Source organism: Protopterus annectens, chromosome 1.part1, assembly GCF_019279795.1.
Source record: "Protopterus annectens isolate FY-2018-M chromosome 1.part1, PAN1.0, whole genome shotgun sequence".
In the NCBI taxonomy this organism is placed as follows: Eukaryota; Metazoa; Chordata; order Ceratodontiformes; family Protopteridae; genus Protopterus; species Protopterus annectens.
The window spans coordinates 482,770,475-482,796,857 of NC_056726.1; the positions used below are offsets into that span (position 1 = coordinate 482,770,475).

At 43.5% G+C, this 26,383-nt stretch overlaps 1 protein-coding gene across 1 annotated transcript in view; it reads right to left on the bottom strand.

Annotated features, from left to right (window-relative positions):
• The window catches only part of TARBP1 (TAR (HIV-1) RNA binding protein 1), a 2,802,917-nt gene that overhangs the window by 521,261 nt on the left and 2,255,273 nt on the right, over nt 1-26,383 (bottom strand). The window contains exon 31 of the mRNA XM_044087106.1: nt 3,776-3,967. Coding sequence (XP_043943041.1) covers nt 3,776-3,967 — 192 coding nt within the window. The remainder of the gene's footprint in view (nt 1-3,775; nt 3,968-26,383) is intronic.

Below are 26,383 nucleotides of genomic sequence, written 5' to 3' on the forward strand. Positions count from 1 at the left end.
GAAACTCTCCTTAACATGGAGAACATCGATATCTGTGCAGTAACAGAAACCTGGTTCAAGGCTCCCGAGAGCACCCCAGCACTACCAGGTAATACCTCATACCATGCTTTTCGGCCCCAAAACTTGGACCGAACCACAAAAGGAGGGGGAGTATCAATATTCGTCAAAGATACCCACACCTCCAGGTTGGTGGCACAGCACGAAGCATCAGAGACTATCCATGTGAAACTAACAGTGGGTAAAACTGCCTTCCAGTTTATAGCCTGCTACAGACCACCCTCCCAAACCCAGGAACGCCACTCGGCCTTCCTGAGAACACTGGAAAATATGAAGGTCTCTCCAAACACCATTATATTGGGCGACTTCAACTATCCAAACATAGACTGGGAGCATTACTCAAGCTCCAACACCCTAGCCCAAAGGTTCCTAGAATTTATAAACTCAAATGCTATGGAACAACTTGTTACCACTCCCACAAGAGGGGAAAACATACTGGACCTGATCATCACCAACATGGGGACTCTATGCTCCAGACTAGAAGTGTATCCCACACTGGTAAGATCAGACCATAAACTAATCTCACTGGATATTCACATCCCAACCCCAACCCCTGCCCAGAAAACCACAGTGAAAAACTTCTCTAAAGCAAATTTCACACTTCTCAAAACAGAGGTGGAATCCTTCAAAGCCCCCGAGCCTGTGGAAAATACGGCCCAGACCGCAGAATCCTTTACGAACGCATTCTATGAACACCTTCAGGAATGCATGGATCATGCAATCCCAAATAAAACCAAGACTCAATCTCCAAAGGCAGACGTCCTGTCTGGTGGACCCCAGCCATAAACAAACTATACAACAGAAGGAGGAAGCTACTACATGATAGAGCAAAATCCCAAAAAGGGAAGGCATCTCTGATCAGTATTAGCAAAAAACTACGGGCACTCAAAATCATCTAAGGCCAGCTTCGAGAGAAAAATTGCACAGGACACTAAGGATAATCACAAGGCTTTCTTTAGTTATGTTAGGAACCTGGGTGGGAATTCCCAGATATGCTCAGAATAAGTCCAAAATGACAAAAAATACATCGAACCCACAGACATTGCCAACATCCTAGCTGACAGGTTCAGCGCAAACTTCTCCCCCCCTCCCCACCAAAAGGGCAAATATCTATCCCAGCAGAGTGCTGCCCCCCTGACATCTCAGATGCTCAGGTAAGAGCCGCCCTCTCCAAAGCAAAAAACACAGCATCAATGGGACCAGACGGTGTCCCGGGCTGCGTCCTACATGAACTCCAAGAAGAGCTAAACCCAAACATAAAACTACTGTTCAATCTCAGCCTTACTACAGGATATGTACCCAAAGAGTGGCGTACAGCAACAATGGTCAATCTCCACAAAGGTGGTGCCTCAACGGATCCTGGAAACTATCGCCCCATAAGCCTGACTAGCTTGGTCTGCAAAGCTATGGAAAGGATCATCATGGACCTCAAAAATAAAGATATTGGGGACCTACCCAGTTTGGCTTTGTTAAGGGCAGATCCTGCCTATTAAACCTGGTCGATTTCTTTGAAACAGTCACCAAGGCCATTGACGAGGGGAAGGTGGTCCACACAGCCTACCTGGACCTCGCAAAAGCCTTCGATACAATACCCCACTCGGGCATCATAGATAAGCTCACCAGCTTAAATATAAACCCCTATGCCACTAGATGGGTTGCAAACTGGCTCAAGGACAGAACCCACATGGTTAGAATTGCTGGAGCCATGTCAGACTCCAAACCAGTTACAAGTGGCGTCCCACAAGGCTCAGTCCTGGGACCTCTCCTGTTCGGTATATATTTCTCGGAGGTACAGGCCAACACGGAAGGACTGTGGCTGACCACGTTCGCAGATGACTGCAAACTGGGCACTATATTCGATGCTCCAGCCGACACAAGCATCCTCCAAAAGGGCCTCATAGAAACAGACAACTGGTGCCAGAGCCATGGCCTCAAGCTAAACGCCAAAAAGTGTATAGTCATCCCCTCTGGCAAAAACAAATTGCCCACAAATTACCACATAGGTGGTAATCCATTAAGTACAGAAGAAGTAATTAGGGTCCTGGGAACCCAAGTTGATAGCAATCTCTCATTTGACAACCACGTGGCCAAATTGGTTAGAAAAACATTTTATATAGCCCACCTAATCATGAAGGGATTCACATCTAGATCAGGGGAGGTCATCGTGCCTCTTTACTCATCCCTCATCAGGCCGATAATTGAGTACAATGCCCCTTTTGGGATGTACCTTACCAGACACCTGCAGCAACTGGAAAGACCCCAAAAGTACCTCACCAAGAGGATCAAAGGGCTCAAACAGATGCCATATGCTGCCCGGTTAAAGAAACTCCAGCTCTACTCAGTGGCATACCGCCTGCTCAGAGGCGATCTGTGCCTGACGTATAAAGCCATGTCAAACCCAGAATTAATGGACATGCTGCACCTCAGAAAATCCAAATCCCATCGAGCTACGCGCTTGAGAGACTTGAACCTCAGCACTGAAATAAATAGGACATGCTGGAGGGACAGATTCATAACCCAGAGGCTCCCTTCACTCTGGAATAAAATCCCAGTCCAGGTTAGGCAGAGTCCCTCATTAACTCTCTTCAAGAGGAATCTTGATGAGTGGATGGGAGATCGTAGGTTTACCCCGGGTATCACTTCTGTGTCACTGTTAGACAGAGGCACAGTATACTAACCTCGAAAAAGGGCATAGCAAAATTAATTTAAAATGGGTGGCGAAAGCCAAACACACTCTGGCTAGGCTTATAAATGCCCTAGGGCAGATAGCCTAGTATGAACCTATGAACTACTCAAATTTGCACAGCTTATCTTCCTTGAGAAAAGTACAGTTGTGTATGTCCAACTTACCTTTAACAGTAGATGCTCTCGCTGAGGCAACATTCATCTAGGAGAATTCCAGAAACACTATATGGTAAAGAAAGGATTTTGTCTTCAGGTAGAGAAACGTAGGAGGAAATAAAAACCCAAAAGAGTTTCTTATCTGAGCTCTGAAGAAAAAATCCACAGAAAGAGACAGTCTTCCAAAAGATCTTTATTACTATGACACAAGAAAACTGAATGGGTTCTGCCTGTGGGTTTGAAGGACAGTCCTAATGCTGCCAGGTGATTGGTCCTTCACAACCACAGATAGTCAGTGGGAGGAGTCCTGAGCTTTGACAGACTACCAGAGGGAGGATAGCAGGGCACTTTCACCTATTTGCCAGTAAGGCAGTGTGTGTGTTGAACATTTTAATTTTAGTGCTGCTGGAGTTGAGAACTTTCACCTAGTCTAGCTACTCTGAATACCCTGAAGGAGAATACAATCTCATAATACATCTAGAGACATTCTTTGAGCTCAGCTCAGCATGCTATATATAATGTGAGCAATGATACAACACAAAACAATGCTATGGAGTATCCTCATGCCTCCAAAACTGAAACTAAGAGAGGGACCAAAGCATCAGAAACTTAATCTTCAGCCACTGACTCCCTAGTTTAAAGAACCTGAAAGTGTGCATTACAACAGCAAAAGTACTGCAATTTACAGAAGGCAGGCAACCTAAACAGGAAATAATGTCAAAGATGGTGATGTAATACCCATTAATATCTTATTTTCAGTATTAACTGTATATCTCCATTTAAAACTAGCTGCTAAAGTAATTTAAAAGGTGTCAAAATATTAATTGCAACAATTTAAATTACAGAATAAATAAAACAATTCTGAATTGTTTCTCACCTCCAACATTGGTCAGCTTGTCAAGAAGCGAAGCTACAACAATGAGGCTGCTACTTGATTTTCCAAGCCTTGTAGCACGCTCCTTGTATACCATTTCCAAGTCAAGCTCAGGAATACTGTTCTTCCAAGGGATCATCTTTTTCTGAATATCAGCCCATTCATGCGGGCTATCCATATCCACCAAAGAACAATCTAGCAAAAGAAACATTAGGTTCAGCTTCCAATGCATTATATTAGCAAAACGATATGCAATAATAACAGGCACTAACAACTGAGGCAACTCACAAGATTATTTTCAAATAAAGTAAAAGTAAATACATGAAAAACCTAACAATTCTAACCTGATATAGCAAATAAATGACACAGTCCCTTAACTCATGCTGTGCCCGTGACCCAAGACTGGACAGAATGGGAAGGACTTCAGCATTTTTATCTCTGGGAAGTGAGTGAGTGGGGTACAGGGACTCCCAACATGAAGGATCTCAGTAACAGAGTTCCTGAAGCCATGCTCTTTTCATTTCACATCGGTGCCACTAACAGAATCACAAAAGTGGAAACAGGAATGCCAGAACACCTACATTCATGAAAAGGGTCTACACAGGATCAGCAGGAACTATCTCAGTGATATACTGCTTGAATTCTAGAGTTCCAGGATATGATAGGATGGTAGGATGAAGGAGGGAAAACTAAAAAAAAATAATGCTGTAGAAATGCATTCCCTGCTTTCCACAAGTTTCAGTAGCAATAGTGTAGCTCCTTATTTGCATGTACAGAAATGTGCAAAAAAAAAAGTTTTCTGCAATTTCCTGCAAGCAACCTTGGCAGTTGTATTTGGACCATGAATACAATAACCATTTGCACTCTGTGAAAAGATTCTTGTTTCTGGCTGCCTCTGTGAAACTGAGATTCTGTTTCATATCAAAAATTACTAAAATAAGGCCGTATGAGGTACTCAACATAAATACAAACCATTTTCAGTTTATCTTTGAGGAGACCCTCTTTGATGTGTCAGTGACTAGGCGTTCTGTCCATGGTCACATTTTGGCATTTGTTGTTGAAAATTCTATGGCAGAAGGCATGCACACCCAATGTCAGTGCATGTAGTGATACACAGCACAGACTGCATAAACACCTCTAGTACCTAAGCCTGACAGTTCACTCCAACCACTGTGGAGAACACTTTATGAATCAAGAAAGAGTGATGATGCAGTACCTACACTGTAGAGAAATATTAATATACCAGTGCATACTTATCTGGCATACAGAGAACTTCAAAAGCCAAGGCTGGATGAGGTGCCATCCAGCACAGGGGAACACTACAAGAGGCTCCTGGAATCCAGCAAGGAAGGTCCTTTCACAGATCATCTGATACAAGTAAGAATACACCTTGTGTATCTAACATCTCTGGCTCCTCCTTGAAAGATAAGTGATGAGGTTGAATACCAAGAATTAATTCATCTGGGTGGAAGGGTTAAGAGGACAACCAAGGAACAGAATGTTAAAGTGCAGTTATACAAAAGGAAGCATGACTCCTGGAGACATAACTGAGACACTAACACTTTGTGAAGGTCTGCATTAATGAACAAGTGGTCATGGCACCGATGTGTGCAAAGTAGACATTCTTAAAGCAGACAGCAGATAACGACACAACTCTAATGAAGTGGTCTTTGACTGCAGTCTTTCCCAATGGATGGTTCAACTGTCTGATGACAAACAACAATGCAGCTGTCAATCCAGTTTGAAAGCATTTACTCGATAACTACCAGGACCTCACTCCCTACAGCAGAGTATACAAATAGTAGTGGCGGGCGACTCCCACAGAGAGTCGGTGTTCATTTTTTCCTTAACTCATGTAACCACTTAAGGTAAAACCGGAGAAAATGGTACATGCCCACAGTATGAAAACTTTAGTTACTTTTCCACCACAGTAAACAAAATAAAATGAAGAATGTCTAGTTCAGGGACAAGTCAGAAACTACTGTCAGGAAGACATGCTGTTTGTTTCTCTGGCAAAGAATACAGGACAGTGAACTGACTAAGGACTTACCACAGAGAAAGACAGTTCTGAAACTAATAGTGAGAGGAAGTGTGAGTTAGCCTTGTCAGGTACCTGTGCCTTCTGAAAGATCAAATATTGTTCTCTATACATGAAGGACTGTATATCTAAATCTCTAAAGTCCCTGTAATGGCCATAAAGAAAAGTGTTTTTTTTTTTTCAAGAGACAAAAGTCAATGCCACCAAACCAGGAAGTTGAAACAGGGGATGGGCAATGTTACTGTTGATGAAGTTCAGAACTCATGGAGTGGAGCGACTCTTTAAAGCTGGTCAGTGAAGCAAAATTCTTTCAAATAAGTACTTCACAAGCAAAGGATGGGACACAATACTGCCCTCAATGAGGTCAAACTGGGTAGAAAAACTAAAACATTTATATTGGCCACGGAATGACAGAGCTCCAAACCATACAAGTTCCTGGAAATAACTGATTAGAGTAGTACTCTGTAGTAACCTGCCAAATGATGAACTTTGTCCCTTCTTTTAGAGTACACCTGCCAGGTAAAAAGATACTTTGCACCCTCAGCAACTTTAAATGTCCCCACTGGAACAGCCAGTAGACCCAGAGGATATGCAACAGAAGACATGCTCCAGAGAGCATGCTAATATCCCACATGTGAAGCACTGCTCTGATTTGTACTGCACTGGCAGCCTAAAATTAAGCCCTTCTTCGCCCTAGGAGATGGTGGGAATTAGTTTTGACCTTTTTTCCATAAACTGTGGAATAAAACATGGGGACCAGTAAGAATGGCATGAAGGTATACTGTATAGAAGTTTCTTTATGATAAAGAATGTATTTATTTGCAAACTCCACTTTGTCCTGTTATGTTGAGCAAGAGAGAGGAGAGAGAAAGAACCAGTGTCACAGAAACAGCAAACAGTCTGATCTCCACAATGCCCCATTTTTGCAAGATTCAGTGTGGACAGAGCTCACAAATGTACAAGTTAAGGACAGGAACACAGAAGCAGGCCAGAGAACCTTCCAGCCTGCTTACATCCTCTGGAATGAACACTCCCAAGATGTGCAGGGGGTTATGACAGCATGCCTTGTTTTTGCTTAGATACCAAACAATGGACTAGCTTCATGACTGCATTAGAAGATGCAGCTTCACTTCTAAGGTCTTGACGGTCAGGAAGACTATCTGCATCTTCAAACTGGCTAATGTGGAGTGCACTACCTAGGAGACATGACATCCCCTGCACTATGGCAGAGTCATGGTGAGTTCCCATTTTAACATCTGTGTTTAAGATCTGAGACAAGTTTTCCTACAGAAACGGAAGGCCCATTTACAGGCTGGTGGAGGCTGTCCACCATTCTAGGATCCAGTGAGAGAGGGATAGCAACAAGAAAAGTTCCAGGAGCACATGGTGCTTCAATGGCTAATACAATACAGTCCATTACAAATGCCAACATCCTCAGACATACAAGCAGCACTGCATATATTATGGCAGACACCAAGCCCAAAAGACTCATTCGGTCTGGCAGTTAGCACAGAGAAAGTACAGCTGTGCAAAATGTTACCATAATGGTAGATGCCCTTCTCTTCACTGCTGCAGCATTCCTTACCCTAGGGATCCCCTTCCAAGGGCGTCCCAACATCCAGCCAGTATACCAAAGCCTTTAGGTTGCTTTAACGTGTCCTCCTTGTGTAGGGCATAAAGGTGACATCAGGCCATACCATCCTAAGAACTGAAAGCCCCAGAATGAAAGCCAGTCCAAGGAAAAGAAAGGTAATCAGTACATCCAGAAGTCCAAGGGGCGGAGGGAGGGAGTGAATACTGCAACAGCGAAGAGAAGGACATCTACCATTATGGTAAGATTTTACACAACTGTACCACGTCCTTCCATTTCACTGCTGCAGTATTCATTATGCTAGGGAGAGTGCCAAAGCGCAACAAGAAGAGGAGGAGGAGGACCACCAGCAGAGTCCTCTTGGAAACCACAATGGTTAGCCCTAGCAAAATCAGCTCTAGCTCTGGAAATTCCATCCAACTTGTAGTGTTTAGTAAATGTATGCACAGACAGAAGTCCAGGTAGCTGCCTCAAGAATAGAGTTAGTATACAAACCCTTAAAAAAATGCATCAGAAGAAACCACAGCTCTAGTAGCATGAGCCTTAAGAGAATAAGGAAGGCTTTTACCATGAAAGGAATAACAAAAAAAAAAATAGCTTTAGAGATCCAAGAAGAAATATTCTGCTTGGACATAGCTAATCCAAAAGACCTAAGCTGAAAGGAAACAAACAGCTGATCAGATTTTCTAATAGTTTTACTCTTATCCAAATAAAATCTGAGCTGTCTATGCACATCCAAGATGTGCAGCACCTTCTCACTGGCAGACTGTGGAGAAGGGAAAAAAGTGGGCAAATGAATAGATTGATTAAGGGACAAATCATTTACCACCATGGGCATAAAAGCATCGGTACGCAAGGGATCCCTGTCCTTATGAAACACCAAAAAAGTAGGACATGCCATAAGGGCTTGAAGCTCAGACACCTGTCTGACAGAAGTAAGGGCTAACAAAAGCGGAGTCTTCCAAGAGCAATGCTGCAAGGAAGCTGAAGCAACAGCCTCAAAAGGAGCCCAAATAATTTTTTTCCAAAACAAAATTAAGATCTCAGGGAGGAGGAACAGGCTTCTTGGGAGGCCTAATATGAAGGATGCCTTGAAGAAACTGTTCAGCTTCAAATCTAGAAGCTAAAGGATGAGATAAAAGCAGACAAGCAGAGACAGCTGATAAGTGGGTCTTAACAGAAGAATAATCCAAACCAGCATTGAGCAACTCACAGAGATAAGACAGAACCAAAGGAACATTCACTGAAAGTGGATCCAGGTTATGAGAAAAACACCAAATCGAAAACCTCTTCCATTTGGATAAGTAGGATTTTCTAGTATTGGGTTTACTGGCCTCCTGCAGGACCCTAAGCACCTCCTCAGAAAAAAAAGGTGTCGATGTGGAAACAAAATCCTATCACTCACAGTGTCATGGATGAGAGCTCCCATGTCGTGTGTGAGTAGGTCCTCCCTGTGAGGAAACTTGTGATGACTGCCCTCAGCTAAATGCAGAAGAACAGGGAACCAATCCTGTCTTGACTGAAAGGGAGTCACCAATAACATTTTGGGAGCATCCTGTTCAATTTTGAACAGGACATTTGGAATGAGAGGAAGGGGAGGGAAAGTGTAAAGAAACATCCCCTTCCAAGAAAAAGATAAGGTGTCCACCTTCTAATCCAGACCACCTTGGACTCTGGCACAAAAAAAAAGGAAGTTGTCTGTTCAGAGGGGAGGCAAAAAGATCTAGTTGAGGAGTACACCACTGATGGACAATGTCCAGAAACACATCCCTGTGAAGTATCCATTCACGGGATTGAGTTAAGGACCTGCTCAGAGTGTCTGCCACTAAATTTTGACCTGAGGGAATGTAAACTTCCTGAAGAGTCACATGATACTGAACAGCAAGTTCCCACACCAGGAGTGCCAACCGGCAAAGAAGATAAGATCTTGACCCCCCCCCCCCATTGCTTGTTTACATACCACATCATTGTGGTGTGGTACTGTCTGTAAGCACCTTGAGAGGTCCCGGGAAGAAGAGAGGATGAAAAGCCTGAAAAGCCTGAAAAGCCAGCAGAAAGCTTTCATTTCTTTGACACTGACGTGCGCATTCTGCTTAAGAGGTGACCACATACCCTGTACCTTTAGGGAGCCAAATGCTGCTTTGTATCCCATGTCTGAAGCATTTCTGAACAACTCCTGAGAGGGAATAGGGGGATGAAAAGGGAGCCCTAGATTTAGGGACAACCGCTGAATCTACCACTGAAGTTCCTTCTTGAGACAAAGCAGAAAAGAAACTACAAATTTGAGGGGATACACATACAGAGGCCAAACAGATTCAGAAACCTTCTCATGTACAGTATGGCCAGAAGGAGACTTGTTATGGTGGGGGCCCTGAACCCCAGTGCACTCAGAAATTCCATGGCTGTTACACAGGTCACAGGAAGAAGAGTTTGAAAAAAGGAAATGACAGGTTAGGCCTTCAGAAGAGGCAGGGATGCCAATATTGGCACATCTGGATCCTGCACCCCAGAAAAACGTAGTCTGGAGAAGGAGCCAGGAAAGACTTTTTGAAGTTTATTGTGCACACCAGGCTCTGCAGAAAAGAAATGGCAAAATGAAGATTTTGCAAGATCTCCTGAGCGGATGCTTGAAACAGGAGGTCATCCAAGTAAGGAAAGATTTGGATCCCCTGAAGTCTTCAAAAAGCAATCACAGGAGTGAGGCGTTTGGTGAATACCCTTGGGGCAGTAAAAAGGTCAAAAAGCAAAGCAGAGAACTTAAAATGCTAGGAAGCCACTGAGAACCATAAAAACTTTCTGAAAAGGGGATGAATAGGGATAAGGAGCTCAGCATCCTTGAGATCCAGAGACACTATATAAGCCTGAGGAAGCAAAAGTGGAAACAAAGTCTGAAGGGACAACATTTGAAAAGGGGGCTCCCTCAGAAAAGTGTTTAGATGAAAGATACCTAGAATTGCTCTTCAGGTACCCACACTCTTGGGCACTAATTCAAATCACCATAGTCAAAATCCAATACCACTTCCTTGCAAGCTAAAGGTCCCTTCCATGACCCAGGAAACCCATACCATGTATATAAACTTATTGGAAACACTCATCATCCAACCCAATACCATAATCATGGACGACTTTAATTACCCCACTATTAACTGAGAATCTTATATGACACCAAACATACAGGCACTGAGATTCCTGAATTTCATGAACACAAACTCCATGGAACAGATTGTCAATACACCAACCAAGGGGGCAACCATACTGGATCTGGTCCTTACTAATATGGGAGAGTGCTGCACACCCACTACTGTAATGTCTTCCCTGGTAAGGTCAGACCACATACTGGTCTCCCTTGAAGTAAAAAATAAAACCTGGACCGCCAGCTAAACTTGGAATATTCAGGAAATACTCTAAGGCTAACTTCCTGCAATTAAGTGATAACCTGGCAAATTTTCAAGCCCCCATAAACCCTGAGAACAGTGGTTCTTATGCAGAACTGTTCACAGAAACCCTATACAAGCATATTAACAGCTGCACAGAGGCAGCCATACATACCAGGAAGAAGTACAGAACTAACTCAGAAAACAAGCCAGCCTGGTGGAATCACAAAATCAATAGGCTCTATAACAGAAAAAAAGAAAATAATGGCAAAAATTAGGAGGTGCAGCACCCAGCAGGATAACAGCACTCTTATTAAACTAAACAAACTCAGAGGACAAATAAAGTTAGCCAAATCTGAGGTAAAGTTGGCCTACAAGGCCTAAGACAACCACAAGGCATTATTTAGCTATGTCCACAACCTCAAAGACAATACAGAATTTTGTGCAAAGCTCACTGTAAATGAAGCCACCTATACTGAGATATATGGACAGATGGGGGTCCGAATAGAGAGATGATAAAATCAGCAAAAGGAGAGAAGTACTGTGGGAACTGAATTCATCCTCAAGTCTTGGCTGAGTACCTTCACAAAGTGGACTATGTTTTTCACAAAATCCCACTAAGATGACACTGATATATAAACTGTATTTTATCCAGCACGTCATGGACAGAAGTTGGTTAAAAAATAAAGAAGACAGCTGGGTGCACAAGTCCCAGGATAAAAAAGTGCCCACGTCCCTGTACCAGGACTGGAAAAAATGACAGTGTAGAATCCTCAAGATACATAAATATTCTTACAATGGTCTAAGCTAGGCCCAGGGGGAGGATGCCCCCTTCCCCCACTGTAGAAGGAAGTAGCAGTCCACAAAAACTGATAAGCCAAAAAAACAGCCAGAGAGATGATAAGAGTGGACTACTGAGGATAAGAAAGAAATTATGTATTGTTACTATTATGCAAGAAGTCCAGAATTTCCAGACAAAAGATATACAATAAGATTAAATCTTCTTTCGGCTGCTCCCGTTAGGGGTTGCCACAGCATATCAACGGTTTCCATTTCTTCCTGTACAATAAGATTAAATAATTAGAGGAATACAATAAGATTAAATAATTAGAGGAAAGAAAAATACTTCCACAAGAAAAACTGTCAGAAGCTTCAAATAATTTCTGTTCATTAATACAACAGATCCATGAAAAACACTATATAGACCAAGAAACCTTGTGCCCTTTGGAAAAAGAAGCGACTGACGAAGTGCGAAAATTTAAAGAACAAAATTTAGAGGCATTTGAAGGGTGCAAAAAGAAATACAGACATTCAAAAGAAAGAGACAGATCTAATATGGTGCAATCTTTATGCAAAAATGAAAGCCAAATTAATCAACACAAAAAAGGCAGCTCCAAAGATATTTAAAGAGAAATACAGGAAAAGGCATCCAAATATGGAACATCTCACAATAATTATATAAAAAAGAAGATCAAAGAGGGACTGTAGAAAAGAAAATTAGTCAAGTACAAGTTAATAAAATAGAAGCTGAAGTTATGGAATATTTGCAAAGTGAAAGATTCAGTGTAGAAAGTCTAACACAGGTTATATCACAGCATTATGGAACAACTAATCCCCAAAGTGAGGAGAAAAAAAAGAGGAGCAGGAGACATCTAATGAAAAAAGTATGGGCATGGGAATGAAAAAGATATTTAATATTGTGCAGTATTTATACAAAGGAGAAAGTAAAACTAATCAACGCAAAAGAGCAGCACCAAAGATATTTGAAAAGAAACACAGGCAAAGACATCTGGATATGAAAAATTTTACAATACAAAGTAAACAAAGAAGAAAAGTAGAAACTAGAATTAATAATGGAGAAGTTAAAGAAATAGAAACTAATGATATGGATTACCTGCAAAGTGAAGGATTTAGTATATAAAATGTAAGTCGGAAAACAACACAACAGGATACAGCAATGGGCACCCAAATTAAGGAGAAACCATCTCATCAGTTGACATATGAAAATACTTTGGAGTCTCCCATAGGAAACCAGAACAAATGTTCAGCTGTAGCTATATAGCAAGGGAAAGAACAGGAAACTGTGGCAACTCTGACACAATCAGTGTCGTGGAATGTTAGGCCAGTGAATTTTCACATGAAAGAGCAACAGATGACACAGGGTGAAACTGAAGAGAATGTGGGACAGGAAGAAGCTCTGGAACTTTCTATAGAATGCCCGCAGGAAATGGCGAACAAAGAATGTGCCCTCAGTTTAAAAGAAAATGATGTAAGAGAAGAGTTACTTGATTTAATAGAGATAGACATATTAAGATCAATGGAAGAAATAGACTGCAGAAGGTCAATAAAATCCTAAAAGTTAGAAGTTTGATAAAACAAATGAACACAGTAATTAGGTCTGTCCAGAGAGATTCATGTGACATAACAGACGTAAATAGGATACATTACTGTGCAGCCAAATAACAGATAAAGTCCTACAACAAGAACACAGGGTAGTAATGGAAAGGATGAGGAGAAATCGAATGCCATCACGGAAGTAGTGAATAGAGAAAACTATAAAGCAATTAAGACAAGAAGTGTTGCTGCTAGAAGTGTACAGAAGAGGGAACAGATGAACACAAATACTCAGAAAGATAGACGTTATAAAAGATCAGGATTTATTGTGCACTATCGTAAATAATAAACTAAAAGTATAAGCACAGGCAGAAAAACTTAGAAAATACATAGCTAAATATAAAGGAAAAGTACAAAATACAATTTATTGAAGACCCAAAAAAGTTTTATAGAGAACTGGGAAAAAAAGGTAAAAGGAAAAGGAATTGAAAGACCACCAAACACAGAAGAAATAGATACATTTTGGAGAAATATCTATCAATATACTGTGGAACATAACAAAGATGCTAAATGGATAGAAGAACTAAAAGGAAGAATAAAAAGTTCAAATGTACAGGATATGAAATGGGATGAAGTAACAGCCAGAGAGATGGAAACAAATTTAAGAAAAGCCTCTAATTGGAAAACCCCAGGCCCAGAAGCAGTACCTAACTTCTGGCTAAAGGTTTGCATGAAGATTTAGCCATGAGTGAGAAATAGAAGTTATGTTCTTACCATAACGTTCCATGTTAGTTGTCTTCTTCTCGCCTTCTTCTTGCTGGATGGGTTTGGAGCCGACCTCGGCTCCGACTCGGCCACTCTAAAAGCTCGAGAGTTGGTTCCACCGGCTCGAGGCTCCCCTTATATCCCACAATGCTAGGCGAGAGTTACCTCAGATCTCGTTTGTAAGCTAACCCCAGCTTATAACAGTAACAGTATAACTTTAAAACAGAATCCACCTCTAACAACAGGAAGAAAGAAGGGTGACCTACATCCTGAACCAGGAAATATGCATAATAGCATATGTCTAAGAAAGAGGTGGTTGAAAGAGAGGTCACAATCACAACTCCTCTAGGTCTGTCCAGGCCAGGGGGAAGGAGGGTGGGAAGAAGAAGGCGAGAAGAAGACAACTAACATGGAACATTATGGTAAGAACATAACTTCTATATGTTAAGTTGTCTATCTCGCCTTCATTCTTGCTGGATGGGACCGGCCCCTAGCACCTTGTCCCGGGTGGCCTAACGGAACAGACTCCTGAGAACAGTGGAACCAAAGTTAGCTCTATGCCTAGAAGCTAAATCCAACTTATAATGAGAAATAAAAGTGTGAGGAGTAGCCCAAGTAGCCGCTGCACAAATGGTGTCAATAGGCAGTCTGTCTTGGAAGGCTAAAGAAGTAGCCAAAGCTCTGGTGGAATGGGCTTTAGGTTTATTAGGCAATTTTTGTTGTCTAATTTCATATACCAGGGAAATCAAAGATGTTAGCCATCTGGATAATGATACCTTTGAAACTGAAAGTCCCTTTCTGCTTTCCGCATAGGAGACAAACAGCTGATCAGATTTTCTGAATTGTTTTGTTCTATCCAAGTAGTACCTCAATTGACGATGAACATCCAGGCAGTGTAATTTTTGTTCAGACCTATTGGAATATTCTGGAAAAAAGACTGGTAGATCAATGGATTGATTCAGATTTGATGCCGATACCACTTTAGCAAAAAGGACGGGTTAGTCCGTAAGGATACTCTGTCCTTATGAAACAAAAGATAAGGAGGACGACAGCTGAGTGCTTGAAGCTCTGAAACTCTTCTAGCTGATGTAATAGCTACCAGAAAAAGAGTTTTCCATGATAACAATTTTAAGGAACAGGAAGCTGCAGGTTCGAAAGGGGGAAGAATCAGAGAAGAAAGAACTAAATTTAGGTCCCAAGGAGAAGGAGGATTTCTTATAGGAGGTCTGAGAAGAAAAACTCCTTTCAAAAAGGCTTTGCAGAGTTTGTGGGACATTAGGGCAGATTCAGAAATACCCACATGAAAGTTAGAAATAGCTGCCAATTGAACTTTAAGTGTAGAGGGAGATGAACCTGCATGGAAGAGTTCAGCTAGAAAATCAAGGACTAGTTGGATGGAAGCGGTGAAAGGATCTATGTCCTTTCCTTGTGCCCAATATGAGAAGCGTTTCCATTTACTCAAATAAATCTTCGAGTGGAAGATTTATGGGAAGCTATCAATATATCTCTAACAGAGTGAGATAATTGAGGAAGCCTCGCTACGGTTGGAACTGGAGGAACCAAGCAGTGAGGTTCAGAGAGGGAGGGAGCGATGAAACTGACCCGACTGATGGATCAAAAGATCTGGAACTAGGTCCAGATTCCACGGTCGCCCAAGAGAAAACGATGTAGAAAGGGGAACCACACTTGTCGAGGCCAGTAAGGAGCAATGAGGATCAAGGATGCCTTCTGAGCGATAGCTTTCTGAATTACTTGAGAGATCAGTGGGAAAGGGGGGAATGCATACAGAAGTCCCCGGGGCCAAACTTGGACTAGAGCGTCTCTGCTGGGTTGGCCTGGTAAAGGGAATAGAGTGAAATATTCTCTGCACTTGCTGTTTTGGGGAGTAGCGAAAAGATCGCAGCAAGGCTGACCCCACTTGAGAAAAATTTCTCTCACTACAGAGTCTTTCAGAGACCACTCGTGAGGCATGAGTATAGCTCTGCTCAACTTGTCCGCAATGTGATTGGACTTCCCGGGGATGTCCGTTGCTATCAGAAAACGCTGAGAAGAAATCGCCCATTGCCACAGTCTGAGTGCTTCTCGACACAGGGGGTATGATCTGGTTCCGCCTTGTTTGTTGATGTACCACACTACAGACATATTGTCTGTCTGGATTGCAATTGTTCCCAAGGGAAGAGAGTCTTGAAGGGCTTGCAACGCTAAAAGCACTGCTCTCATCTCCAGAACATTTATGTGCAAGTGGCATTCGTTTGGTTGCCATGTGCCCTGGACTATCCTGCCCTGATAATGCCCCCCCCACCCGATCAGGAGGCATCCGTTGTCAGTGTAGCAACCGGAGGAGGTGGAACAAAGGGTCTTCCCAACAGGAGCTGGGGGGAAGACATCCACCACATGAGATGCTTTTGCACGCTGCGTGATCACAATGGTGTGAGACATTGGAAGTTCCTGGTATGACCATTGAGTAAAAGCATCCACTGAAGGATCCGCATGTGGTATCTGGCTAATGGAAGGAGAGGTATGGCGCTGCCATGATTCCCAACACCTTTCGAACTAACCTGGCTTTGATTCTGTTGTTGTTGAGAAGGAGTGACACCAATTTGTGAATGTCTGATATCCTTTGGTGTGTTAGCCTTGCAGACATGTTTATAGTATCTAGATTTGCCTATGTAGGTAATAGTACGACAAGGCGACAAAACAGACTTTTCGCAATTTATTGAAATACCCAGTTTTGACAAACGAAAAGTATAATCTCTGGCCATCAGAAGGAGATGCTTGGTGGGAGCTGTGAGGAGCCAGTCGTCCAAATATGGAAACACCTGGAATCCTTGTCGCCTCAGGTGAGAAGCTACCACTGCCATGCATTTGGTAAACACCGGGGCAGTGGTGAGACCAAAGGGCAGGGCCCTGAACTGAAAATGACTGGTTCCCAGCCTGAAGCGGAGGAATCTTCTGGAGCGCCTGTTCATTTTATGTGATAGCACGCATCCCGAAGGTCTATAGAGCACATCCAGTTTCCTTTGCCCAAAAGGGGAAGAATGGATTGCAGCGTGACCATCCGAAATCTTGTTTTCTTGACTGATTTGTTCAAGACACTGAGATCCAATATCGGTCTCCAGTCCCCTGTTTTCTTTGGAACTAAAAAGAACCTTGAGTAGATTCCGGATCCTTGTTGGTCTGCTGGCACTGGCTGAATTGCTCTTTTTGCAAGCAGTTTTGAAATTTCCAAAGCTGCTAGATCCCTTTGAGCGGGTGGAACATCTGGAAGGGATTTTTTTGACTGATTTGGAAAGCGAAGAAAAGGGATAGAATAGCCTTCGGAAATGATGGACTGTACCCATTTGTCTTGAGTCAGGGATAGCCAGGCTTCTGGGTACAGTGACAATCTCCCCCCGACTGCCCCCGAAGATGGGCAGTCGGGCAACACCTCAGGGATGCTGAAAGGGCTTGTCAGGGAAGGCTTCCCGATTGCCCTGGTTCTGCGGACCCCCCCTGCCCCTAGGGCGTCTACCATTGTTATTCCCACCTCTGCCTTTGGTAGGAAAAGCGACTCTGTCGCCAGGCGAAGTCCCTTGAGATTGTTTACGGAACCACATCTTTCCACCCTTCTGGCCTTTGGGGTAAGGCCTGGAAGGAGTCGAAAACGGACTCCGACAGCAGAAAGGGTCTTGCCATCAGTCTCGCACCTAGTCAGGGTTTCTTTCACTTGAGGACCAAAGAGATGATCCATCAAAAGGGGAGTTCGTGAAAGACGCCTTGAAAGGGTCCGCAAAATTGCATAGCCGCATCCAGGCGTGCCTACGTAAGGCTACACCTGTCCCTGCGGCTCTGCTCGCCCATCGGCCGCGTAAGAAAGGAGGCGCATGGAGGAGTTGGATATGGAATTAGGGTAGCCAGCTGCGTGTTCATCTTGTCTTGGAAACCCGCAGCTGTAGGATCTTTAACATTTCACTCGCCTTGATCAAGTCCCTTTGAAGACGAGTGAAATGGCACAGGTAGTTCAGCTTAACGCATGGTAAATGTCGCTGAGGAGAACATCCGCTTCCGCACCTATCCATGGACCTAGATTCCTTGTTAGGTGGATGGACAGGTACTGAAGGATCAGCCAGTTCCTTCTTTGTGGCAGCAGCTACCACCATAGCATCCACAGAAACTCCTTTTGATAAAATTGCTTGTCTGCTGGAGCTGTGCTGAACTTAGAGGGTCTCCTGCGAGTGGGGTCCCCTGAATCAGCACCCGCCCATGCCTTCTTAGCAACCACCTGCATGAGGGGGTCAAGGAGAGGGACACCCAGGAGGTGGAAGGACGAGAGCCAAACGCCTCAAGATACACAGATTCGTCCTCAAGGGTTGAGGGCTGGCCAATTTCCCTCTGTTACAGGATCTCCAGAATGTCTGCAAATGAGACATCTTCAGAAGGGGAACGGGGGGAACCCTCAGAATCATCCAAATCTGTGTCTGACGTGATAGACTCAGGTGAGTCAATGTGTTTCCTCTTACACTTCCTCTTCCGAGGGGGCTCTTCTGCCAAATCAGGAGAGGCCTCGGAAGAGGATGAAATCCCACAGGGGCTCCTGAGGAGCTGGCTCTCTGCGGTCCGGGATGAGGGAGTGAGTCGACTTACCCTGAGGCAGCACAGAGGGAGGGGCGGACGGAGCAGACTGTGGAGTAGAGCCAGGCTCTAACACACTCCGCATGACCTCGAATGCACCCCTGTCAGGCAGAGCCAGAGGTCCCCGCCCGAGGAGCTAAGAACCCCCTCGGCACCGACAGTGATGGCTCGAGGCGATGTCGGAGCCGAACTCACCAGCGCAAGCCCGAGGGAGAGGGGGTCGGACAAGGGTCCGATGCCACTCACCGCCTCGGAGCCGACGAGGGAAGTCCGGCGCCGAGATTCTTCCAAAGAAGAAAACGGAGCCGACGACGAGCCGAAGACAATTGTATCGGCTCCGACGTAATCACAGTCTCGGTTCCGACGACCCGGCCCGAACTCAAGAGAGTCAAGGAGGAAAATGTTGATGGACCGGGGCAGGCATCGACTGATGAGTCGGGCTCTGAAGCATCTGGGCTAGTGCCTCGGACTTAAGTAGTCGACTCACTACCCTCTGAAGGTCATGATCCGACAGCCTCGATGACCTAGAGGAGTGAGACCTTTGGCTCCGTTCAGACAGCAGGGAGATCCTGGAGCCGAATGAACGGAGCCAAGAGATGGTGACCTGGACCTCTTCTAGTTGTCGCCCCCGAAGTTCTGAGCGGAGCCGACAGGGGAACCTCAATAACCGCGGCCCCGCCGGGAGCCGAGGGAGCCACAGAAACTGTGGACTGAGACTTATCGGCTCCAGCCGGAGCCGATAAAGGCAAAGGTTGAGCAACCTGGGGTCTCGGCTCAGAAGCCGGAGCCAAGACCTCGATGCCTTAGAGGGCTTCCCTGTTGAAACTGACAGGGAATCCTCTGGCTTCAGTAAGCCTCTAAGAATTAATTTATTTTTCTTTCCTGCAGGACCCTGGGGCTGAAGCCATGGCACACAGCACAGGAGTCCTGCAGGTGCAAAGGCCCCAGACAATAGACACAAGAAGTGTGAGCGTCTGTCAGAGACATTTTCTGACAGCACGCATCACACTTCTTGAACTGAGACCTTTGCTTCTTTAGACATTTTTTTGACTGACAGGTGTACACAAACACGCACACAAACACACAAGTTATACCCTGTCAGGAAAACACAATAAAATTAGTAGTAATACTAGTATTCAAAACTACAATAAACTAGAATAAACTACAAAAAAACACACACACTCCACTAGGGAAGGGAAGGCCTAAAGGCCCAATGGAAGAACCAAAGGTTCTTGGGGAAAGAAACAGAAAAAATTTAGGGTCGGGGATAAAGTTTTCTAATCTACACTAACTAAGTAAGAATATTAACTTAAAAGGGGTTTTAAAGAGTAATTTTTACAAGAAAAATAGCACTCACCAGGAACCGGTAGAAACAACCAACCTCGAAGCTGTAGCGGCAAACGAGATCTAAGGTAACTCTCGCCTAGCATTGTGGGATATAAGGGGAGCCTTGAGCCGGTGGAACCAACTCTCGAGCTTTTAGAGTGGCCGAGTCGGAGCCGAGGTCAGCTCCGAACCCATCCAGCAAGAATGAAGGCGAGATAGACAACTTAACATCAACCAACCTCGAAGCTGTAGCGGCAAACGAGATCTGAGGTAACTCTCGCCTAGCATTGTGGGATATAAGGGGACCCTCGAGCCGGTGGAACCAACTCTCGAGCTTTTAGAGTGGCCGAGTCGGAGCCGAGGTCGGCTCCGAACCCATCCAGCAAGAATGAAGGCGAGATAGACAACTTAACATCTATTTATATGCACACCCTAAACAGACACCAGCCTGGCCAACAACAGTAAAGCAATGCTCCTACTTAAGAAAGAACCTGCAAGCTACCCTAAAAACTACAGACCAATAACTTGCCTTCCGACGATGTATAAACTATACACCAGAATTAATGCCAGCAGAGTTTATAGCCATTTAGAAGAAAACTCAATTATGGCAATTGAAAAAAAGGGTAATAAATGAAAGTCTTATGGAATAAAGGATCAATTTTATTAAATAAAGTCATAGTGGAGAACTGTAAAAAGGAGAAGAATCTATGTATGGTATGCAAAGACTACAAAAAAGCATCTGACAGTATTCCGCATTCATGGATAAAAGAGTGCTTAAAATGTATAAGATACACCCTGTACTGATAAACTACATCACACCGACCATGAAACAGTGGCAAGCCACTCTGCAGTTAAGCCATGATAAAGGACAAATTATTATTCCCGGGATAAAAACTCAAAGGGGGATATTCCAGGTTGACTCTCTGTCACCGCTGATCTATTGCCTTGCCTTTAACCCATTAAGCTGTTTGTTTAACAGATTAGGTCATGGCTATAATTTGGCTCCCATAAAGCAACAAAGTGTAAAGACTTCTCATCTTCTCTTTGTAGAGGTTTTAAAACTGTACAGCTCATCAGATGATGAACTGAAAGTAGTCAAAACATTTTCAGATGATAAAAGAATGTAAATGGTCTTGATAAATGTGCAAAAGCAACCTTTAAAGCAAGAAAACAGTTTGGGACAAGAATGTCATACAAAAGAATTTGAGCAAGAGGGAGTGTATAAATATTTGGGAATTGATGAAGGATCAACAATAAAACGTGAACAAATGCAAATAAAACTCAGTAAGGAATATTTTAGAAGACAATCCCGAAAACAGCATTGACGTCTAGGAACAAAGTTCAAGCTATAAAAACAATTTGCTCTTCCTGTCCTAACTTACAGTTTTTGAGTGACTGACTGGCCCCAAAAGCTGTTGGATAGATTAGACAGGAAAACAAATAGGATGTTTCATGCTCATCAAATGATGTACAAAAATCAGTGCATACCAAGATTATATATTCTCCGTTCCGATGGAAGTATTGGCTTCCTTGAAATTGATTACATGTATAGATCTGCAATCGTGGGACTGCATACATATCTGCTGACCTCACAAGACCCAAACATAGTGAAAATTGGGTCTACTTTATTTATGTGAAAGTGTAAAAACCACGAATACATATGGATCGAACCATATGCATCGAAAGTGCAAACCATCAAAAACTGTAAACGAAAATCTCCGTAAGTGGAGATTTCTGTTTACTTCAATGTAGTGCGATCTCGGAGTTGGTATATTTACGTAGCGGGAGGGGGTGCAGAAGGGCTTGCCCCCCTGCCTACATCTTTTTTTTTTTTTTTCCTGTGTATTTTTTCTTTATTAACTTTCGAACATTTAAGAGTTCGATGCATATGTCGCTCTATATGCATTTGAACGTTCGAGTTAATAAAGTAGACCCATGAAAATTTTGAAACATGAGGAGAATAAATCTTAGATGACTTCCCTGCTTAGTCTAGCAGAAACATACTGGTGTCAAGCGGGAATAGAAATCAAACCAGAAGTAAGTAAAAATCAGGCAGTAACTGAATGTGTCAAAAACAAAAGAAAGAATATAAAGTGAAGGATCAGATAAGAAGGCAAGAAATGTAGAAAATGCATAAATATAGTTATAAGTACAGAAAACTCCTGAAACAACCTCATGTCAATAGGATCTAATGCAGGAATGGTTAAGGAGAGGCAAATTTAAACCAAAAGATGTAAAGTTAATATTGGAGGCCCAAGACAGTGGACTACATACATGTTGGTTTACAAAATCCATTGAAGATGTGGGAGAAAAAGACAAATGTAGGTTTTGTAAAAAAAAAGAACTGGAAACAGTCACGCACCTTGTTGCTGGCTGTAATATACTAATGACAGAGGGACTATATACTGAAATACATAATAATGTGGCAAGATTGTTGCACTGGGGACTGTGCAAACATAATATTGAAGTAGCTGAAAACACTGGAACATGAGCCACAAAGCTTCATAGAAACTGATGAAGTTTATATCACATGGGATCATCCATTGACAACAGTTCAAAAAATATATGTAAGAAAACCAGATACAGTAGTCCATGAAAAGGAGACAACAGTAGCACTGATTACTGAAGTTGCTACACCCAGTGACTACAGTGTCTTACGTACAGAGAGAGACAAAGTCATAAAGTACCAGGTTTTGCAGGCAGAAATAAGGGCAATATGGAAGAAAGATACCGAGACAGTTCCACTAGCAGTAGTAGGAGCAACGGGTCTTATAAAAAAGATTTTACAGCCGTATTTAGATATGTTACCGATACATGTAACTCTGTAGGAACTGCAGTAGGAGTCATTACTGGGCACTTAGTGGGTGCTGCGAACATCACTTCTGGCCAACATCAAAGATTGAAACAATACTAATTTCATGAACTTTAATCATACCTTGACTTGGGAAAGGGGTCCATTTCCGTCATGGTATTAGAAACTCAAAAGTCTTGGAAAATTAAAAAAGACAGAAGATATAGCAAACGAACTGTCCGATAAATTCAGCTCCAACTTTAATCCTCTCACCCCATAATCTTCCCTCAGTTAACATCAAATATAACTCCGGTTGCTATCACTAGGGAACAGGCACTTAATGCTCTCTCTAATGCCAAGAACACTGCATGAATGGGCCCAAACAATATCCCTGGATGCCTTCTAAATAGCATGAGAAATGACCTACTAGGCCCTCTGGAATTGCTGTTTCACTACATCCTCCAAACAGGCTTCGTGCCTCATGAATGGAGAACAGCAACAGTTATCCCTCTCAGCACAAAGCTGGGCCATCTACAGACCCATAAGTCTCACTAGTCTTATATGTAAAGCCATGGAAAGAATTATCACTGAAATTACTAATAGTGATATAGTAAACCTCTAGGCACTGGACTCAACCCAGTTTGGTTTCATCAAGGGCAGATCATGCCTACTCAACCTGCTGGACTTCCTTGACAAGGTCACCAAAGCAATGAATGAGGGCAAAATGGTTCACACTGCCTACCTTGACCTGGCTAAGGCATTTGACACAACACCAGACTCTGGCATTGTTGACAAAACTCAAGAGGTTGAGTTTAAACCCGTATGTCACGTGGTGGATAGCCATCTAACTCACAGACAGGACCCAGGAAGTTAGAACTGGGGGGTCCACCTATATAAAGAGGCCAGTCACAAGTGGAGTCCCTCAGGGATCAGTCCTTGGACTGCTCCTTTTTGGCATCTACTTCTCTAAAGTCAAGGCCAATGTCAATGGTCTCTGGCTGACTAAATTTGTAGATGATTGCAAATTAGTAGCTGTCATTGAATCCCACACTGACAGAAATGTTCTCCAGGATGGGGTGACACAGAAACAACTGGTGTTACAGCCATGGACTAAAACTAAGTTCCAAGAAATGCATAATAATATCCTTGAGGAGGTCATCCTCCCCTGGTAACTATCATATTGACAACACACCCCTTAGAGTTGAACCAGTAGTCATGTACTTAGGGACACACACAGACAGTAATCAAGCCTTTGACCATCACATGTGTAGAGTAGTGAGAAAAATCATTCTGTATTGCAGAGCTTATAAACAAAGAGATGACATACAAGTCCAGGAAAGTTATTGTTCCACTGTATTCGGCTTTCATCAGGCCTGTCGAGTACAGTGCCCCTTCTGGTATGTACTTAACCAGGCATATCCAACAGCTGGAAAGTCCACAGAGGTTCCTCACTAAAAGAATACAGGGCGTAAGTAATATGTCCTATGCAGACCACCTCAAGGCCCTATCCTTATATTCTGTCTCCTACAGGCTTTTGAGGGGAGATCTATGCCTAGCACACAGGGCACTGTCAGACTCCACTCTGATAGACCTCCTGCATATCCGCAAAACAAAGAGCACTAGAATTACCTGTTCTAAAGACTTGAACAATACATGTGATATAAAAAGAACCTGCTGGAGAGACATATGTATTCCAGAGACTACCCTGTTTATGAAACAGGCTCCCCATCCATGAAGCAGAGTTCCTCCATAACCCAATTCAAGTGCAACTTGGACAACTGGACGGGGAACAGGAAATTCATCCTTGGTTTAGCACTTATGTCTCTAATGGACACAGGCAACCTGTAAATTGCTCATCTCCCAGACCCATGCTTGTTCATAGGTTCATACTAGGCTATCTGCCCTAGGGCATTTGTAAGCCTAGCCAGAGTGTGTTTGGCTTTCGCCACCCATTTAAATGAATTTTACTATGCCCTTTTCTGGTTTAGTTTACTGTGCCTCTGTCTAACAGTGACACAGAAGTGATACCCGGGGTAAACCTACGATCTCCCATCCACTCATCAAGATTCCTCTTGAAGAGAGTCAGTGAGGGACTCTGCCTAACTTGGACTGGGATTTTATTCCAGAGTGAAGGGAGCCTCTGGGTTATGAATCTGTCCCTCCAGCATGTCCTATTTATTTCTGAGCTGAGGTTCAAGTTCCTTGAGCACGTAGCTCGATGGGATTTGGATTTTCTGAGGTGCAGCATGTCCATTAATTCTGGGATGGACGTGGCTTTATACGTCAGGCACAGATCGCCTCTAAGCAGGCTGTATGCAACCGAGTAGAGCTGGAGTTTCTTTAACCGGGCAGCATATGGCATCTGTTTGAGCCCTTTGATCCTCTTGGTGAGGTACTTTTGGGGTCTTTCCAGTTGCTGCAGGTGTCTGGTAAGGTACATCCCAAAAGGGGCATTGTACTCAATTATGGGCCTGATGAGGGATGAGTAAAGAGGCACAATGACCTCCCCTGATCTAGATGTGAATCCCTTCATGGTTAGGTGGGCTATATAGAATGTTTTTCTAACCACTTTGGCCAAGTGGTTGTCAAATGAGAGACTGCTATCAACTTAGGTCCCCAGGTCCCTAGGTCCCTAATTACTTCTTCCGTACTTAATGGATTACCACCTATGTGGTAATTTGTGGGCACTTTGTTTTTGCCAAAGGGGATGACTATACACTTTTTGGCATTTAGCTTGAGGCCATGGCTCTGGCACCCGTTGTCTGTTTCTATAAGACCCTTTTGGAGGATGCTTGTGTCAGCTGGAGAGTTGATTATGGCGCCTAGTTTGCAGTCATCTGCGAATTTGGTCAGCCACAGTCCTTCCGTGTTGGCCTGTACCTCCGAGAAATATATACCGAACAAGAGAGGTCCCAGGACTGAGCCTTGTGGGACGCCACTTGTAACTGGTTTGGAGTCTGACATGGCTCCAGCAATTCTAACCATGTGGGTTCTGTCCTTGAACCAGTTTGCAACCCATCTAGTGACATAGGGGTTTATATTTAAGCTGGATAGCTTATCTATGATGCCCGAGTGGGGTATTGTATCAAAGGCTTTTGCGAGGTTAGGTAGGCTGTGTGGACCACCTTCCCCTCGTCAATGGCCTTGGTGACCGTTTCAAAGAAATCGACCAGGTTTAAGAGGCAGGATCTGCCCATAACAAAGCCGAACTGGGTAGGATCCAGTGTCTGTAGGTCCCCTAAATCTTTATTTATGAGTTCCATGATAATCCTTTCCATAGCTTTGCAGACCAAGCTAGTCAGGCTTATGGGACGATAGTTTCCAGGATCCGTTGAGGCACCACCTTTGTGGAGAGGGACCACTGTTGCTGTACGCCACTCTTTGGGTACATATCCTGTAGTAAGGCTGAGATTGAACAGTAGCTTTATGTTTGGGTTCAGCTCATCTTGGAGTTCATGTAGGATGCATCCCGGGACATCGTCTGGTCCCATTGATGCTGTGTTTTTTGCTTTGGAGAGGGTGGTTTTTACCTGAGCATCTGAGATGTCAGGGCGGCAGCACTCTGCTGAAACAGATATTTGCTCTTTTGGGGGGGGGGGGTTGTGCTGAACCTGTCGGCCAGGATGTTGGCACTGTCTGTGGGCTCAGTGTATTTTTTGTCATTTTGGACTAATTCTGAGCATATCTGGGAATTCCCACCCAGGTTCCTAACATAACTAAAGAAAGCTTTGTGATTATCTTTAGTGTCCTGTGCAATTTTTCTCTTGAAGCTGGCCTTAGA